This window comes from Nerophis lumbriciformis, linkage group LG22 (genome assembly GCF_033978685.3).
Source record: "Nerophis lumbriciformis linkage group LG22, RoL_Nlum_v2.1, whole genome shotgun sequence".
Taxonomy (NCBI): domain Eukaryota; kingdom Metazoa; phylum Chordata; class Actinopteri; order Syngnathiformes; family Syngnathidae; genus Nerophis; species Nerophis lumbriciformis.
The window spans coordinates 8424959-8444469 of record NC_084569.2 but is presented as its reverse complement, the minus strand read 5'-3'; the positions used below and the strand labels follow the sequence as shown (position 1 = coordinate 8444469).

General features: G+C 41.9%; 1 protein-coding gene across 2 annotated transcripts in view; it reads right to left on the bottom strand.

Annotated features, from left to right (window-relative positions):
- baiap2l1b (BAR/IMD domain containing adaptor protein 2 like 1b) overlaps positions 1-19511 on the bottom strand; it is a 146966-nt gene that overhangs the window by 20895 nt on the left and 106560 nt on the right. For both annotated transcript variants that reach the window (XM_061974321.2, XM_072915839.1), the window contains 4 exons: positions 17606-17758; positions 16602-16757; positions 10115-10229; positions 9808-10024 (listed from right to left, as the gene is read on the bottom strand). In XM_061974321.2, coding sequence (XP_061830305.2) covers positions 9808-10024; positions 10115-10229; positions 16602-16757; positions 17606-17758 — 641 coding nt within the window. The remainder of the gene's footprint in view (positions 1-9807; positions 10025-10114; positions 10230-16601; positions 16758-17605; positions 17759-19511) is intronic.

Genomic DNA, 19511 nt, shown 5'->3' with positions numbered 1-19511 from the left:
CAAGAAATGTAATGCCGAGCGCATATCATTATGTCAAGATAATGGCACTAGCATTTACTTCATCTAAGAATATTTTTCAACATATTGAGCAAAAAGGTCTCTTTTTCTTTCTACCAAGAAAAGTGCACTTGTTATTAGTGAGAATATACTTATTTTAAAGTATTTTTGGGTTCATTGAGGTTAGCTAATTTGACTTGTTTGGATTCTGATGCGTCATCTATGTTGCTGCTTCTTGATCTTAGCGCTGCTTTCGATACCGTCGATCATAATATTTTATTAGAGCGTATCAAAACACGTATTGGTATGTCAGACTTAGCTTTGTCGTGGTTTAACTCTTATCTTACTGACAGGATGCAATGCGTCTCCCATAATAATGTGACCTCGGACTATGTTAAGGTAACGTGCGGAGTTCCTCAGGGTTCGGTTCTTGGCCCTGCACTCTTTAGTATTTACATGCTGCCGCTAGGCGACATCATACGCAAATACGGTGTTAGCTTTCATTGTTATGCTGATGACAGCCAACTCTACATGCCCCTAAAGCTGACCAACACGCCGGATTGTAGTCAGCTGGAGGCGTGTCTTAATGAAATTAAACAATGGATGTCCGCTAACTTCTTGCAACTCAACGCCAAGAAAACGGAAATGCTGATTATCGGTCCTGCTAAACACCGACATTTATTTAATAATACCACCTTAACATTTGACAACCAAACAATTACACAAGGCGAATCAGTAAAGAATCTGGGTATTATCTTCCACCCAACTCTCTCCTTTGAGTCACACATTAAGAGTGTTACTAAAACGGCCTTCTTTCATCTCCGTAATATCGCTAAAATTCGTTCTATTTTATCCACTAGCGACGCTGAGATCATTATTCATGCGTTCGTTACGTCTCGTCTCGACTATTGTAACGTATTATTTTCGGGTCTCCCTATGTCTAGCATTAAAAGATTACAGTTGGTACAAAATGCGGCTGCTAGACTTTTGACAAGAACAAGAAAGTTTGATCATATTACGCCTATACTGGCTCACCTGCACTGGCTTCCTGTGCACTTAAGATGTGACTTTAAGGTTTTACTACTTACGTATAAAATACTGCACGGTCTAGCTCCGTCCTATCTTGTCGATTGCATTGTACCATATGTCCCGGCAAGAAATCTGCGTTCAAAGAACTCCGGCTTGTTAGTGATTCCCAGAGCCCAAAAAAAGTCTGCGGGCTATAGAGCGTTTTCTATTCGGGCTCCAGTACTATGGAATGCCCTCCCGGTAACAATTAGAGATGCTACCTCAGTAGAAGCATTTAAGTCCCATCTTAAAACTCATTTGTATACTCTAGCCTTTAAATAGCCCCCCTGTTAGACCAGTTGATCTGCCGTTTCTTTTCTTTTCTCCTCTGCTCCCCTTTTCCTTGAGGGGCGGGGGTGCACAGGTCCGGTGGCCATGGATGAAGTGCTGGCTGTCCAGAGTCGGGACCCGGGGTGGACCGCTCGCCTGTGCATCGGCAGGGAACATCTCTGCGCTGCTGACCCGTCTCCGCTCGGGATGGTGTCCTGCTGGCCCCACTATGGACTGGACTCTTACTATTATGTTGGATCCACTATGGACTGGACTCTCACAATATTATGTCAGACCCACTCGACATCCATTGCTTTCGGTCTCCCCTAGAGGGGGGGGGGTTACCCACATATGCGGTCCTCTCCAAGGTTTCTCATAGTCATTCACATCGACGTCCCACTGGGGTGAGTTTTTCCTTGCCCGTATGTGGGCTTTGTACCGAGGATGTCGTTGTGGCTTGTGCAGCCCTTTGAGACACTTGTGATTTAGGACTATATAAATAAAGATTGATTGATTGATTGATTGATTGTTTTGGAAAGTCTTGACAAGCCAAATTTTCTTGTTCTATTGGCAGATAATTTTGCTTAGTTCAAATAAAATACCCTATTTATTTCTTGTTTTTGAACACTGACTTTTCGCAGTGTAGCAATTGTCCACGTCTACAGTTCTTGCCTTTGTATCAAACCATAGGACCCCTCCCTCTGCATGTCAATGTTTGCACACAACACCAAAATACACTTCCTGCCAGATTGCACCTATGTTAATAGTAGCCTCTGTTGACTTAAAAGGGAGTTTTCCACCGTGCACCAGCGTGGTGACGTTGGATCGATATCAAGTGGTACAGGTTCCCTCAAGTGTATCTGCCTTCGGAAGATTATTTTTCTCCGTGCATGTTTGTGTGGAGTTGCCCAGTTACACTATCGGAGCTGATGACAAAGGAGCATCACAGTGAGGGATCACAATGTCTCCCAGCCAAAAGCTTTGTCAGAGGCTGCGCTCTGATAAGAACAAATGGAATAACATTTTTTTGGTGAGGAAATTAATCATTTCAAAGTTTGATTATTCCTCCAACCCAACAATTGGTAGGGAAGGTAATTTCCCCTGATGGCGATACTGATCATCCATCCATCCATTTTCTACCGCTTATTCCCTTTGGGGTCGCGGGGGGGCGCTGGAGCCTATCTCAGCTACACTCGGGCGGAAGATCAGAATGATTTATTTTGGATAAAAAAATGGAGGTTTGTCGCTCAGAGAGAACATGTTTGTGTGTGTTTTTTTATGTGCCTCCGTCCACTTTTGTACTTTCACAGCCCTCAGGTCACACATGACTTCCTTATCTGCTCCAGCTACAACATCTAGATGTGTGCACGAGCAGCATTACAAGCAGATTACTAGCCTAACTAGTTAAGTGGCAGCTAAGCAGATAACCTCGTTTTTGGAACAGCATGATTTTTTACGATAAATACCAATCTGGCTTTAGGTCATTTCACTCCACCGAAACTGCTCTTTTGAAAGTTTCTAGTGGCCGCTGACTCTGGTTTTACTCGATCTGCCTTTGATACTGTGGATCACAGTATACTGATACCAGTGACGTGCGGTGAGGTTGATGGCTGGTGAGGCACTGACTTCATCACAGTCAGATTTACAAACATATGAACCCTAAAGAGTATCTTATTCACCATTTGATTGGCAGCAGTTAACGGGTTATGTTTAAAAGCTCATACCAGCATTCTTCCCTGCTTGGCACTCAGCATCAAGGGTTGGAATTGGGGGTTAAATCACCAAAAATGATTCCCGGGCGCGACGCCGCTGCTGCCCACTGCTCCCCTCACCTCCCAGGGGGTGAACAAGGGGATGGGTCAAATGCAGAGGACACATTTCATTACACCTAGTGTGTGTGTGACAATCATTGGTACTTTAACTTAACTTTAACTTTACACATACAAACTGTAGCACACAAAAAAGCACATTTAATTAAAAAAAAACTTCATTATGGTCTTACCTTTACTTATAAATTAAGTCCATGCGCCGCAACCAAAGCCCTCACTTAAACTTTCCACGTGCAAGATTGAATCTATTTAAAAAAGTGTAACCGAGGGTTTATAAATGTCGCCTATACTGTATGAAACTACAAAATAACAAACACGGAGGCTCCAGTTTACACGAGGACCACTTTATTTACCTTCTTTCAAAAACCTCCGCAACGTGTCATCACTTCCGCTCTTAGCGCATTCAAAATAAGAGCTCAAGGCATATACTGTATAACAGCGCATAACAGGAACTTAACATCACAAAGAGGAAAGCCCATGAAAATAGGTTACAAAAGTTATTTAATAAGAAGCCAAAAAGTGCAAAAACAAAAATGTTCGTGTTGGAGGAGTTGTGAATTAGATACACCTGCAGGCTGCAAGTGTACCTAATGTTGTGGCCCTGCAGTCATTCACAACTCCTCTAACACGAACATTATTGTTTTTGCACTTTTTGGCTTCTTATGAAATAACTTTTTTAAATAGATTCAATCTTGCACGTGGAAAGTTTAAGTGTGGGCTTTAGTTGATATAACAATTCTATGGCGGGGGTGCAGGAGGCGGGATTACTGGAGCCTCAGCCAGTGCGTCTTTTGCAGCCGTTTTATGATCGCTCAGCACAAGAAATACTTTACACACATACAGTTGTTGACAAAATACACTGTACATTATATACCTCAGCTAACTAAACTATGGAAATGTATAATATAATTCATATAGCAATACGGTCTCACTGCACAGCAGGCCAGCAGTTAGCCGAGTCCGGAATCCATGTTGAGGCACTGAGTGACGTGCCTCAACTGGCTGCTGATCACCGCACCGTCTCTTCTCAGTATTTGAACGGCAAATGTGAAAATTCAGCGATTTTGAATAAAAATAATCTAAAACTGGTGAAGTTAAATGGAAAATAACTTTAAAGTATAATCACTGGATACATATAACAATTTAATTATTTTTTTTTCTTTTTACATATTTTTCTTTCCATGATAGCAGGTGAGGCCCCGCCTCACTTGCCTCTAGTGACTGCACGTCACTGACGGATACAGTCACGATCAAAAGTTTACATACACTTGTAAAGAACATAATGTCATGGCTGTCTTGACTTTCCAATCATTTCTACAACTTTTATTTGTTTGTGATAGAGTGATTGGAGCACATACTTGTTGGTCACAAAAAACATTCATGAAGTTTGGTTCTTTTATGAATTTATTATGGGTCTGACATCGCATGGACAAAGATAAGACCTTCTGGAGGAAAGTTCTGTGGTCAGATGAAACACAAATTGAGCTGTTTGGCCACAATACCCAGCAATTATGTTTGAAGGAGAAAAGGTGAGGCCTTTAATCCCAGGAACACAAGCCCTACCGTCAAGCATGGTGGTGGTAGTATTATGCTCTGGGCCTGTTTTGCTGCTAATGGAACTGGTGCTTTACAGAGAGTAAATGGGACAATGAAAAAGGTGCCCGAACACCCACGGACAATACCAAGCACCCATGTGGGATTGATGGCAACTTTCAATCTTTAAAATAATTTCTGAAAAATCGATCTTGTTGTTGTTAAATTTGTGGCGGGGTTGGTCCATTGTACATAATAAAAAAGTCACAAATCATATGGTCTATTATTAACAAAGCCTAACCAAGATATTATTGTGCCCGACGATGAACGAATGGCATAGTCGTCTCGGCTTTTGAGCACACTTCACACGAGCGAATGAAGGGCATACTTACTCAACAGCCATACATGCCACACTAAGGGTGGCCATATGAACAACGCCAACACTGTCATAAACATGTGCCATATAGTGAAACCACACTAAACAACAACGACAAACACATTTTGGAAGAAAAATATTGGTATCGGGACAACACTAATACACCCACACACCGAGCACCCACTGGCAGAAATGTAGATCGGCGCCTACTAAGGGTGTAACGGTACTAGTATTTCAATCAATCAATCAATCAATCAATCTTTATTTATATAGCCCTAAATCACAAGTGTCTCAAAGGGCTGCACAAGCCACAACGACATCCTCGGTACAAAGCCCACATAAGGGCAAGGAAAAACTCACCCCAGTGGGACGTCGATGTGAATGACTATGAGAAACCTTGGAGAGGACCGCATATGTGGGTAACCCCCCCCCTCTAGGGGAGACCGAAAGCAATGGATGTCGAGTGGGTCTAACATAATATTGTGAGAGTCCAGTCCATAGTGGATCCAACATAATAGTAAGAGTCCAGTCCATAGTGGGGCCAGCAGGACACCATCCCGAGCGGAGACGGGTCAGCAGTGTAGAGATGTTCCCAGCCGATGCACAGGCGAGCTGGGAACGAGTATTGAACCGTTTCGGTAAGGGGGATTCGGGTCGGTTCGGAGGTGTACCGAACGAGTTTCCACACGGACATATTAAGTAGCGTACCGCACGTTGTGTAAACAATGCACACTGAGGCGCAACACACGGCATGCTAGTAACGACCAGGCTACTACAAAATCCAAAAGCCAGAGCTGGAAGACCCTCCTGCCTCGTTAAGATCTTCCGTTTGGGAACATTTCGGTTTCGCGGTGCGATACAACAATGGATAACATCGCTTCAACGAAGAGAAAGACGAACAAACACAGCTTCCACCGCATTCAAGCAGCCTCTCCTCGGTGAGTCAGGCAGGGCTAAAGCAATAACAAATGTTTTTATAGCAGCAGATTTAAGACCATATTGCATTAAAAACTAGATTTTGACCCACTTCTATGGTGGAAGAACAATGAGCCCATATATCCTCTTACTGCCAAGTTAGCCAGGCACTACCTCGCCATACCTGCTACCTCCGTGCCCAGTGAAAGGGTATTTTCCACAGCTGGAGACATTTTAACTGCAAGCAGGTCTGCTCTTTCTGCAGACAATGTGGATAAACTGATTTTTCTGGCAAAAAACATGAAAATTGAGTGAAAGTCACCAGGGTTAAAGGCTGGGGTGGGTTAAAGTTAAAGGGGAACATTATCACAATTTCAGAATGGTTAAAAACATTAAAAATCAGTTCCCAGTGGCTTATTATATTTTTCGAAGTTTTTTTCAAAATTTTACCCATCACGCAATATCCCTAAAAAAAGCTTCAAAGTGCCTGATTTTAACCATCGTTATAAACACCCGTCCATTTTCCTGTGACGTCACATAGTGATGCCAATACAAACAAACATGGCGGGAAGAACAGCAAGATATAGCGACATTAGCTCGGATTCAGACTCGGATTTCAGCGGCTTAAGCGATTCAACAGATTACGCAAGTATTGAAACGGATGGTTGTAGTGTGGAGGCAGGTAGCGAAAACGAAATTGAAGAAGAAACTGAAGCTATTGAGCCATATCGGTTTGAACCGTATGCAAGCGAAACCCACAAAAACGACTTGACAGCCAGCGACACGGGAGAAAGCGAGGATGAATTCGGCGATCGCCTTCTAACCAACGATTGGTATGTGTTTGTTTGGCATTAAAGGAAACTAACAACTATGAACTAGGTTTACAGCATATGAAATACATTTGGCAACAACATGCACTTTGAGAGTGCAGACAGCCCAATTTTCATCAATTAATATATTTTGTAGACATACCCTCATCCGCGCTCTTTTCCTGAAAGCAGGGAAGCTAGGGTCGATGTGAGCCAAGACATCCAGGGGGTTTAGCTCGCTCGTCTGCGGGAACAAACTGCCGCCATTGCTTGCCGTGCTACCGAGGTCCTTTGTCCCTGAATTGCTCACACACTCCGGCAGATTCAATGGGGGTCTGGCGGCAGATTTCTTTGACTTTATCGTTGGAAATGCATCTGCTTTGAGTGTCGCAGGATATCCACACATTCTTGCCATCTCTGTCGTAGCATAGCTTTCGTCGGTAAAGTGTGCGGAACAAACGTCAAAATTTCTTGCCACTTTGGCATCTTTGGGCCACTGGTGCAACTTGAATCCGTCCCCGTTCGTGTTGTTACACCCTCCGACAACACACCGACGAGGCATGATGTCTCCAAGGTACGGAAAACAGTCGAAAAAACGGAAAATAACAGAGCTGATTTGACTCGGTGTTTGAGAAAATGGCGGATTGCTTCCCGATGTGACGTCATCGCTCCGAGAGCGAATAATAGAAAGGCGTTTAATTCACCAAAATTCACCCATTTAGAGTTCGGAAATCGGTTAAAAAAATATATGGTCTTTTTTCTGCAACATCAAGGTATATATTGACGCTTATATAGGTCTGGTGATAATGTTCCCCTTTAATCTGAGGCTGAGTTGACTTGAAACTGTTTAATGTTGCACTTTTTGTATGTACCGGGTAGAAGAAAAGTTTTGTCATTTTATTTAATCTGAGCAAGAACTTGAAGCAGTTTAATGTTGCACTTTATACATACTTGCCAACCTTGAGACCTCCGATTTCGGGAGGTGGGGGGGTGAGGGGCGTGGTCGGGACGGGGGCGTGGTTAAGAGGGGAGGAGTATATTGACAGCTAGAATTCACCAAGTCAAGTATTTCATACAAATATATATACATACGTACATATATATATATATATATATATATATATATATGTCTTAATAAGGTTATCCAAAAAATAGTGCTCGATACCGTAGTAGAGCGCAATATATGTATGTGTGGGGAAAAAAAATCACAAGACTATTTCATCTCTACAGGCCTGTTTCATGAGGGGGGTACCCTCAATCGTCAGGACGATTGAGGGTACCCCCCTCATGAAATAGATGAGATGAAATAGTCTTGTGATTTTTTTTCCCCACACATACATATATATATATATATATATATATATATATATATATATATATATATATATATATATATACACATCCTGAAAGTATGCAAACAAAACTGTGTTTAGATAGTTGATACTTCAAACTTGCATAAATAAATCTTAAGGAATATAACATAACTTGGCTTCTGAGAGCTTCAAAATGTAATGAATAAAATACTAAAGTTGTTGATAAACAAGCAATTATTTTAATAATTAAATATGGTCATTTTAAATGAATTATTATGATCATTTAAAATTAATGATTTCAAATATGTTTATTTTAATGTATAATTCTATGGCTGGATGTAATAAGGAGTCAGAAAAAATAAATAAAATTACAATTAATTTTGATGTTTTTAGCAAAATATAGTAAACATTTTTTTTTTTTTTTTAAATTAATAAATATATTTATTTGTAGGTAAGATAAACATAATAATACAATGTATCTCTAGTCTGGATGATTTAGTTCTTGTCACCCTGATGTCATAAAGAAAAGGCTGTCCTCACTCAGGTCCGCATGGAGCTGGAGGGGGCGTGGCCTCCAGCTCCGGCTGAAAATCGGGAGATTTTCGGGAGAATATTTGCCCCGGGAGGTTTTCGGGAGAGGCGCTGAATTTCGGGAGTCTCCCGGAAAATTCGGGAGGGTTGGCAAGTATGACTTTATATGTGGAAATGTTGCACTTTATATGTAGAAAGGTTTTGTTAAGAAACCAATTCTGAGCCTTATCTTATTTAGTTTTTATTTTGTATATGTTGACCGCATTAACCCTGGCAATGGACCCTGTGTGTATATGTATGTTATTGTTATGTTAAAAGGATAAAGCCATTGTTTACAAATGTTGGTAAATAAATAACCAGAAAATGTATATTTTGTTTTTTTCTTACTGTACCGAAAATGAACCGAGCCGTGACCTCTAAACCGAGGTACGTACCGAACCAAAATTTTTGTGTACCGTTACACCCTTTGTTACGGCTCAGGCTCCTGCCAACGCCGCTCATCCGTCTGTGCGCACCTCGGGACACGCCCACGGGTGCACACATCCAGGGACGCGCCGCGCGTCCCCGCCCTGGAGCAGCCACCAGCTGCAATCACTCACCGGCAATCTACACTCCTGGGTCTGATGAAGGCAAGCTCAATAAAGGACCAGTGGACCCAAGGATCGGGGCGGGAACTTAGTTTTCTCATGGTGTACCGTAAGGCTTATGATCTCTCTCTGTCTCTGTGTGTTTTCCCTCGTGTCTGACATCCTTGTTTGTTCTCCCATGCCTCCGCAGTGTTTACCTTCCGTTGCCCTGGATTTTGACTGCCTCCTTCATTTCCTTGACTCCTCGCTTGCCCCTGGACTTTGACGCGTCTCTCTCGCCCCTGATCACCTGCCTGCCCCATGGACTGCCTCGTTTGCTCTCTTCAACACTTGGTAACACACTTCAGCTAACTACACACATAGTCTTACACCACACACTCTTGTATTCTAGTTCACACTTCATTTCCTTAGTTCAGTAGTATTGTTTATTATTATTTATATATATATATATATATATATATATATTGACTATATATATAATAAATAATTGTATATACTGCCCCCTGGTGTCTGTTTGCCGTCACCTCCCCTCAGTAAACACAACACCCTTAGTGCCTACGCTTACTAACAAGCACTCACTTTCCGTTCTTCTCCATTTCGCCGTACATCCAGCCGTCTTTCTCCTCCGGTATGAGCAGGATGATGACGTCCCCCTCGTCGAAGTTGAGCAAGGTGTTGTTGTTGCCGGCCGTGTGGGGGAAGATGGTGCGCACCCGCTGCCTCTTCACTACGTTGTTGAGGCCCGTGGCCACAGACACCGACCTGGCCATACTGCTGTCTCCGTTGTTGTCGTGGTCTGTCACAGCAAGGTCAAGCAAGGTCAAGTCAAGTAATCAATGAATGAAACATTTTTTATTTTATTTTTTTACACAAAAGCGCACACTACCTGTGTTGTTGTGGCTGGTTGTGGTTACGCTGCTCGTTTTGTTCTCAGGGTTAAACATGTTCACCAGAGGGCTGATGTGAGCCTTCTGAGAAGGAGCAGGTGGGGCCGAGATGCTCTGTGACACACACACACACACACACAAACACACACACACACACACACACACGATGCTAATGTTAGCACGCAAATTAGTATTTACCTCAACAACAAACAAAGTAGTAGTGACGGCCTTGTAGCATTAGAAGCTAAAAGGTAAATGTTAATACTGTATACCCGTGTTTTTCAACCAATATGCCGTGGGAAATGATCTAATTTCACCTAATTGGGTTAAAAATATTTTTTGCAAACCAGTAATTATAGTCTGCAAATGATGTGTTGTTGTTGAGTGTCGGTGCTGTCTAGAGCTCGGCAGAGTGACCGTGTAATACTCTTCCATATCAGTAGGTGGCAGCAGGTAGTTAATTGCTTTGTAGATGTCGGAAACAGCGGGAGGCAGTGTGTAGGTAAAAAGGTGTCTAATGCTTAAACCAAAAATAAACAAAAGGAGAGTGCCCCTAAGAAAAGGCATTGAAGCTTAGGCAAGGCTATGCAGAATGAAACTAAAACTGAACTGGCTACAAAGTAAAAAAAAAAACAGAATGCTGGACGACAGCAAAGACTTACTGCGGCGTCCACAAAGTACATCCGAACATGACACGACAGTCAACAATGTCCCCACAGAGCATACTTGCCAACCCTCCCGAATTTTCCGGGAGACTCCCGAAATTCAGCGCCTCTCCCGAAAACCTCCCGGGACAAATATTTTCCCGAAAATCTCCCGGTTTTCAGCCGGAGCTGGAAGCCACGCCCCCTCCAGCTCCATGCAGACCTGAGTGAGGACAGCCTTTTTTCACGACGGGAGGACAACAGGGTGACAAGAACTAAATCATCCAGACTAGAGATAAATTGTATTATTATGTTTATCTTACCTACAAATAAATATATTTGTTAATTTAAAAAAAACAAAAACTAAATACATTTTTACTATATTTTGCTAAAAACATCAAAATTAATTGTATTTTTTCTGACTCCTTATTACATCCAGCCATAGAATTATACATTAAAATAAACATGTTTGAAATAAGTAATTTTAAATGATCATAATAATTCATTTAAAATGACCATATTTAATTATTAAAATAATTGCTTGTTTATCAACAACTTTAGCATTTTATTCATTACATTTTGAAACTCTCAGAAGCCAAGTTATGTTATATTCCTTAATATTTATTTATGCAAGTTTGAAGTATCAATTATCTAAACACAGTTTTGTTTGCATATTTTCAGGATGTGTGTGTATATATATATATATATATATATATATATATATATATATATATATATATATATGTGTGTGTGTGTATGGAATGATTGACTTGGTGAATTCTAGCTGTCAATATACTCCTCCCCTCTTAACCACGCACCCAACCACGCCCCCCCAACCCCCACCTCCCGAAATCGGAGGTCTCAAGGTTGGCAAGTATGCCACAGAGAAGGATAAAAACAACTGAAATAGTCTTGATTGCTAAAACAAAGTAGTTGTGGGGAAATATCGCTCAAAGGAAGACGTGAAACTGCTACAGGAAAATACCAAAAAAAGAGAAAAAGCCACCAAAATAGGAGCGCAAGACAAGAACTAAAACGCTACACACAGGAAAACAGCAAAAAAGTCAAAATAAGTCAGGGTGTGATGTGACAGGTGGTGACAGTACACCTACTTTGAGACAAGAGCTATAGTGATGCATGCTTGGTTATGCTTTAAAGTCATATCCAACAATTGCGAAAAATGACTTTTTACTGTCAACCGAGTTTCGTTTTTTAATGTTTTCTGCTGGTGGTGTGCCTCCGCATTTTTTCAACGCAAAAAATGTGCCTTGGCTCAAAAAAAATGTTGAAAAACACTGCTGTATACGGTCCATTTTGGTCTGTAGGGTTGCCTAATGTGAGTAAACTTTATAGCAAGCAACTAGGTCTAGACTGTATGCATGTAGATGACCACAATGTATCCCACCAGGCATCCCACAATTGCTCATACTAGTACAGGGGTCGGCAACCCGCGGCTCTAGAGCCGCATGCGGCTCTTTAGCGCCGCCCTAGTGGCTCTCTGGAGCTTTTTCAAAAATGTATGAAAAATGGAAAAAGATTAGGGGAAAAAAAAAAAAATCAATTTTTTGTTTTAATATGGTTTCTGTAGGAGGACAAACATGACACAAACCTCCTTAATTGTTATAAAGCACACTGTTTATATTAAACATGCTTCACTGATTCGAGTATTTGGCGAGCGCCGTTTTGTCCTACTAATTTTGGCGGTCCATGAACTCACCGTAGTTTGTTTACATGTATAACTTTCTCCGACTTTCTAGGACGTGTTTTATGCCACTTCTTTTTCTGTCTCATTTTGTCCACCAAACTTTTAAGGTTGTGCATTAAAGGTGGGTTTTGTTGATGTTATTGACTTGTGTGGAGTGCTAATCAGACATATTTGGTCACTGCATGACTGCAAGCTAATCGATGCTAACATGCTATTTAGGCTAGCAATATTATGCATCATTATGCCTCATTTGTAGCTATATTTGAGCTCATTTAGTTTCCTTTAAGTCCTCTTAATTCAATTTATATCTCATGACACACTATCTGTATGTAATATGGCTTTTAATTTTTTGCGGCTCCAGACAGATTTGTTTTTGTATTTTTGGTCCTATATGGCTCCTTCAACATTTTGGGTTGCCGACCCCTGGTCTAGTGTAGTCCGCAACCCGCATGCGGCTCTTTAGCGCCGCCCTGGTGGCTCCCTGAACGTCATTCAGAAATGAAAAAATATATATATTTTGTTTTAATATATTTTCTGTAGGAGAACAAACATGACACAATCCTTCGTAATTGTTATAAATCCCACTGTTTATATTAAACACGCTTCACTGATGAGAGGATTTGCCCTGCGCCGTTTTGTCCTACTAATTGCGGCGATCCTTGAACTCATCGTAGTTTGTTTACATGTACAACTTTCTCCGATGCTGCCACAGAAAGACGTGTTTTATGCCACTCCTTTGTCTCATTTTGTCCACCAAACGTTTTATGCTGTGCGTGAATGCACAAAGGTGAGCTTTGTTGATGTTATTGACTTGTTGGAGTGCTAATCAGGCATATTTGATCAGTGCATGACTGCAAGCTAATCAATGCTAACATGCTAGCTAGGCTAGCTGTATGTACATATTGCATCATTATGCCTCATTTGTAGGTATATTTGAGCTTTCCTTTACTTATGTCCTCTTTGTATATAATTTATATTTGCATGTCTCATGACACATTATCTGTATGTAATATTGGCTGCATTTCTGATAGTTGTTTGTGTGCCGTGTTGTTCCAGACCACAGCAAACATTACCGAGCTTGCCCAAGATTGTAATAAATCCATTAGAAGATGACAGCCTGCCGGTTCCTTTAACTTGGACACACACATCTATACCTTTGGCCATTAAAAGCCAGTAATGTTCATATCTAATAATAACAATTTGGATAGTTAGTGTTATCTGTCATTGCATGTACACTATATTGCCAAAAGTATTTGGCCACCCATCCAAATGATGTATAAAATCAAGCACTTAGGCATGGAGACATTTGTGAAAGAATGGGCCGCTCTCAGTGATTTCCAGCGTGAAACTGTCATAGGATGCCACCTGTGCAACAAATCCAGTGGAGGAATTATGTTGTGGGGTTGTTTTTCAGGAGTTAGGCTTGGCCCTTTTGTTCCAGTGAAAGGAACTTTAAATCATACTTGCCAACCTTGAGACCTCCAATTTCGGGAGGTGGGGGGTGGGGGTGGGTGCGGGGGGAGTGGTTGGGGCGGGGGAAAGGTTGGGGGCGTGGTTAAGAGGGGAGGAGTATATTTACAGCTAGAATTCACCAAGAAATAATTGACTTTATACGCGGTAGTAAATGGATGTATGTATATATATATATATATATATATATATATATATATATATATATATATATATATATATATATATATAAAAGAAATACTTGAATTTCAGTGTTCATTTATCTATACATATACACACATAACACTCATCTACTCATTGTTGAGTTAAGGGTTGAATTGTCCATCCTTGTTCTATTCTCTGTCACTATCTTTCTAACCATGCTGAACACCCTCTCTGATGATGCATTGCTGTGTGGCACGCACAAAAGTGCTTTCATCAAATGCACTAGATGGCAGTATTGTCCTGTTTAAGAGTGTCACAACATTGCTGTTTAGACGGACTGCTTTACCGTAGACGTTCTTTATATTGTGGGAAAGTGGACACAGGTCCGCATGGAGCTGGAGGGGGCGTGGCCTCCAGCTCCGCTTGAATTTCGGGAGATTTTCAGGAGAAAATCTGTCCCGGGAGGTTTTCGGGAGAGGCGCTGAATTTCGGGAGTCTCCCGGAAAATCCGGGAGGGTTGGCAAGTATGCTTTAAATGCTCCAGGATACCGAAATATTTTGGACAATTCCACACTCCCAACCTTGTGGGAACAGTTTTGGAGCGGAGCGCCCCTTCCTCTTCCAACATGACTGTGCACCAGGGCACAAAGCAAGGTCCATAAATACATGGATGATAGAGTCTGGTGTGGATGAACTTGACTGGCCTGCACAGAGTCCTGACCTGAACCCGATAGAACACCTTTGGGATTAATTAGAACGGAGACTGAGAGCCAGGCTAACATCGGTGTGTGACCTCACCAATGCGCTTTAGGAAGAATGGTGGAAAATTCCTATAAAGACACTCCGCAACCTTGTGGACAGCCTTCCCAGAAGAGTTGAAGCTGTAATAGCTGCAAAAGGTGGACCGGCATCATATTGAACCATTGGCGTTGTTGCTAGGCCTATTTTAGGGGGGCTCGGGATGGTGTCCTGCTGGCCCCACTATGGACTGGACTCTTACTATTATGTTGGATCCACTATGGACTGGACTCTCACAATATTATGTCAGACCCACTCGACATCCATTGCTTTCGGTCTCCCCTAGAAGGGGGGGGGGTTACCCACATATGCGGTCCTCTCCAAGGTTTCTCATAGTCATTCACATCGACGTCCCACTGGGGTGAGTTTTTCCTTGCCCTTATGTGGGCTTTGTACCGAGGATGTCGTTGTGGCTTGTGCAGCCCTTTGAGACACTTGTGATTTAGGGCTATATAAATAAACATTGATTGATTGATTGATTGAAGCCCCCCTAGAATATTCTTAATCCCCCCTAAATAATTTGGTGCTAAAAAAATAAAAAAATAAAATCTTTTATTTTTTATTTTTTTTACAAATACATGCCGACATATTCGTTATAAAGTGGCCCGAATATGAGTTTAAATCAATAATCATATAACCTGTCATTATTCACTCAGTTTCCCCTCACTTCATAGCGTAAGGTAGAGAGCCCCTTTAGTGCGTCAGTATCCAATCCATTCCACTTGTTTCATATAGAAAATGCCCACATCACTCAAAATCCAGTTCGCATTTTCTCTGCGACCTTGCTTGCGGTCCTTGGACTTGTTCATATAGAAAATGCCCACATCACTCAAAATCCAGTCCGCATTTTCTTTGCGACCTTGCTTGCGGTCCTTGGACTTGTTCATATAGAAAATGCCCACATCACTCAAAATCCAGTCCGCATTTTCTCTGCGACCTTGCTTGCGGTCCTGCAGGTGTACGAAGCACATTAGCACACAGCACTGCAGAACAAGAACGTGAACGGATGCAAAATGGACATAAGAAACTTTTTCAAGAAAGTAAGTATTCATCACTGCTTGTATTAAAATATATTAGCTCCACTTTACACCAGGTCTGTGTTTGACAAAAAGTTACATTCCCACTCTAAAACAATGCTGCTACTTAGTTAGCTAGTTTTCTTGAAGGATCATGCAAGTAATTGTTTCTTGTTGATGCTGTAAACAAAATGTCACTGTGCAAACCCATGTTTGTTGTTGTACTGAACACAGATTGAAAATAAACCAACTGAAATAATAATAATAACAATGAATCATTTCTAAGTCTTTGTGAGGTTTTGTGCTCGTGCGCTACGTTCGCTCACATCCTGTGCATCTCCTGGGGGCTAAGCCCCCCCTGTCCTTAAAAGCTAGTGACGCCCCTGTATTGAACCCTATGGGTTAGGAATGGGATGGCACTTCAAGTTCATATGTGAGTCAAGGCAGGTGGCAAAATACTTTTGGCAATATAGTGTATATTCAGTCATAACGACATGACTGTAAATTGTTCGTTGCATCTCTTGGACTGCTTTTGTATGTGTGTACTCATTTTATTTGGGCCGGTAAAAGTTTTTACTACACAAACTGAGTAATTGTAAAAAATATAGACTATTTAACCACGAACATGTTCTGTCAAACCACTAATGGAAGCACAAGCAAGCCAATGGTGTTCTCGTTCTATTTTTTTCTACATCCCACCCCTTCATACCACACTGTGCCGTGATGGGCTGGGAGATGGTAGCGGCGTTAAGGTGACGGGCGTGCGCAGTCCCTCGATCATGGTCAGGATGCTATCAGGCATGTCAGTGGCGTCGTTACACTGGTCCTGCCAGCTGTTCAGCCTTGCCATCAATGTGTCTTTTGCCTGTCCAGGAAAACATGTGTAGATACATTTAGCATTACGGGCCGTCATAAACTCACACACAGTCGTGGTCAAAAGTGTACATACACCTGTAAAGAACATAATGTCATGGCTGTCTTGAGTTTCCAATCATTTCTTATTTTTTTGTGATAGAGTGATTGGAGCACATACTTGTTGGTCACAAAAAACATTCATGAAGTTTGCTTCTTTTATGAATTTATTATGGGTCTACTGAAAATGTTGGGTCAAAAGTATACATACAGCAATGTTAATATTTGCTTACATGTCCCTTGGCAAGTTTCACTGCAATAAGGCACTTTTGGTAGCCATCCACAAGCTTCTGCTTGAATTTTTGACCACTCCTCTTGACAAAATTGGTGCAGTTCAGCTAAATGTGTTGGTTTTCTGACATGGACTTGTTTCTTTAGCATTGTCCACACGTTTAAGTCAGGACTTTGGGAAGGCCATTCTAAAACCTTAATTCTAGCCTGATTTAGCCATTCCTTTACCACTTTTGACCTGTGTTTGGGGTCATTGTCCTGTTGGAACACCCAACTGCGTCCAAGACCCAACCTCCGGGCTGAAGAATTTGCTCCAATCACTCAATCACAAAAAAATAAGAGAAATTACTGGAAACTCAAGACAGCCAAGACATGATGTTCTTTACAAGTGTATGTCAACTTTTGACCACGACTGTAAGTGATATGTCCACCACAAGCATCAAGTCTTTCAAAGGCAATGAGTTTGAGCTGTTTGATGTTCACTAACAAGACAGCGGGGAGCGTGTTCAGTCAAGTGATCGCAGCCACATTGCAACATTTTGGAAATGGCAGCAGGTTGTGTTGTGTAACCTTGTCATGAAACGATGCGATCTGATAGGAGAACATGCAGTGTTTGTCCACCAGGAAGCAGAAGCGTCTCTTCTCCTCCAGCAGGGCCTCTTTGCAGCCGTCGGCGATGAACAGCTGCATGTCCATTTGGCGGTTCGTCAGCGTCTCCATGCACTGAGGAACACACAAACACAAACATGCATCCACAGGTGCGTCACACGGAAATCCTCCCAAGTGCTTGGCAATCACAACTGTCTTTGATAAAAAGCAGACGCCCCATCTTGCAAGCTGAGTGAGAAATGATCTTCACATTGTCTTATCTTGCAGGCCATATGGTGTGAAAAGACATCACCTAAACACTCAAGTGTTTTTTTGTTTTTTTAACCTTCTAATCTGGTTCTCGCAGGTGAGTTTTTGGACAGAAGGGTCGATGTAGTGAAAGGATGGACAAAGGGGGGCAGGACACAGACAAGGTGTTATCTGTAACGGCAGACGACACTAACAGGACGGGTGTCCAAGTGAATGTATGTGCATCGCACACCTTTGTACAGACGGGCCTTGGTCTTTGTGTGCAATGCAACAGCACCCACTTTGTCTCAACTCTGTCATGCATTTGTTCTATAACATGTCAGTAAAATGAACCGTGCATGTTTTTAGACCATGGGTGTCAAACTCTGGCCCGTGTAATTTCATTTGGCCCTTAAGGCAATATCAAATTAACATTAGAGCTGGCCCGCCGGTATTATACAGCCGCATTCACCGTTAATACTCATTAGAGATGCGCGGATAGGCAATTATTTCATCCGCAACCGCATCACAAAAGTCGTCACCCATCCGCCAGCCACCCGAACGAACATTTTATCAAAACCGCACCCGCCCGCACCCACCCGTTGTTATATACCGTATCTAATATAGACGATGCAAGGCATTAGTGGGGTTATAAAGCTTTTGCCTGTTAAAGAAAGGAGACTGATCCAATGCAGCAGAGACATTCAATGCGTGCCACGCTGTCACGGCCCACGCTGTCATCTGGGAGCCGCGCTGAGCGCACCTCCAAGCGCGCTCGCGCCACTCAAACTGCTGCAGGCAGCTGAGTTCTATCTTCAATCAACACACCCCGGCACTGATGAGAGAGACGACTACTTAAACAACCGCCACCAGAGATCCTCCTCCTGCCTCCCGACCACGCTTCCGCCCCTGGACAAACCCTGCCTGCCTCGCCCTTGTCTTGACAGCACCGCTCCTCTCAACACGCACCTCCAACACTTACGGTAAAACCCCCCAGTTAAATTCCACACATAGTCTGACACCCATTTCCTGTTTGGTTACATACACATCTAATATATATATATATATATATATATATATATATATATATATATATATATATATATATATATATATATGTATGTGTGGGGAAAAAATCACAAGACTATTTCATCTCTACAGGCCTGTTTCATGAGGGGGGTACCCTCAATCGTCAGGACGATTGAGGGTTCCACAGACGGAAACAGACATATATATATATATATATGTATATATATATATATATATATATATATATATATATATATATATATATATATATATATATATATGTCTTAATAAGGTTATCCAAAAAATAGTGCTCGATACCGTAGTAGAGCGCAATATATGTATGTGTGGGAAAAAAAAAAAATCACAAGACTATTTCATCTCTACAGGCCTGTTTCATGAGGGGGGGTACCCTCAATCATCAGGAGATTTTAATGGGAGCATTCGCATACCATGGTTTATATAGGGCACAGAGTGGGTGGGTACAGGCTGGCGTAGGGGCGTGGTACCAAAAAGCCCTTGATGAAAGCGGATACAATTTCACCCTCACCTATGAACCCACGCCAGGAAACCAGCCAAAAAAGAACAGAAAACGAAACGACATCATCTGGTA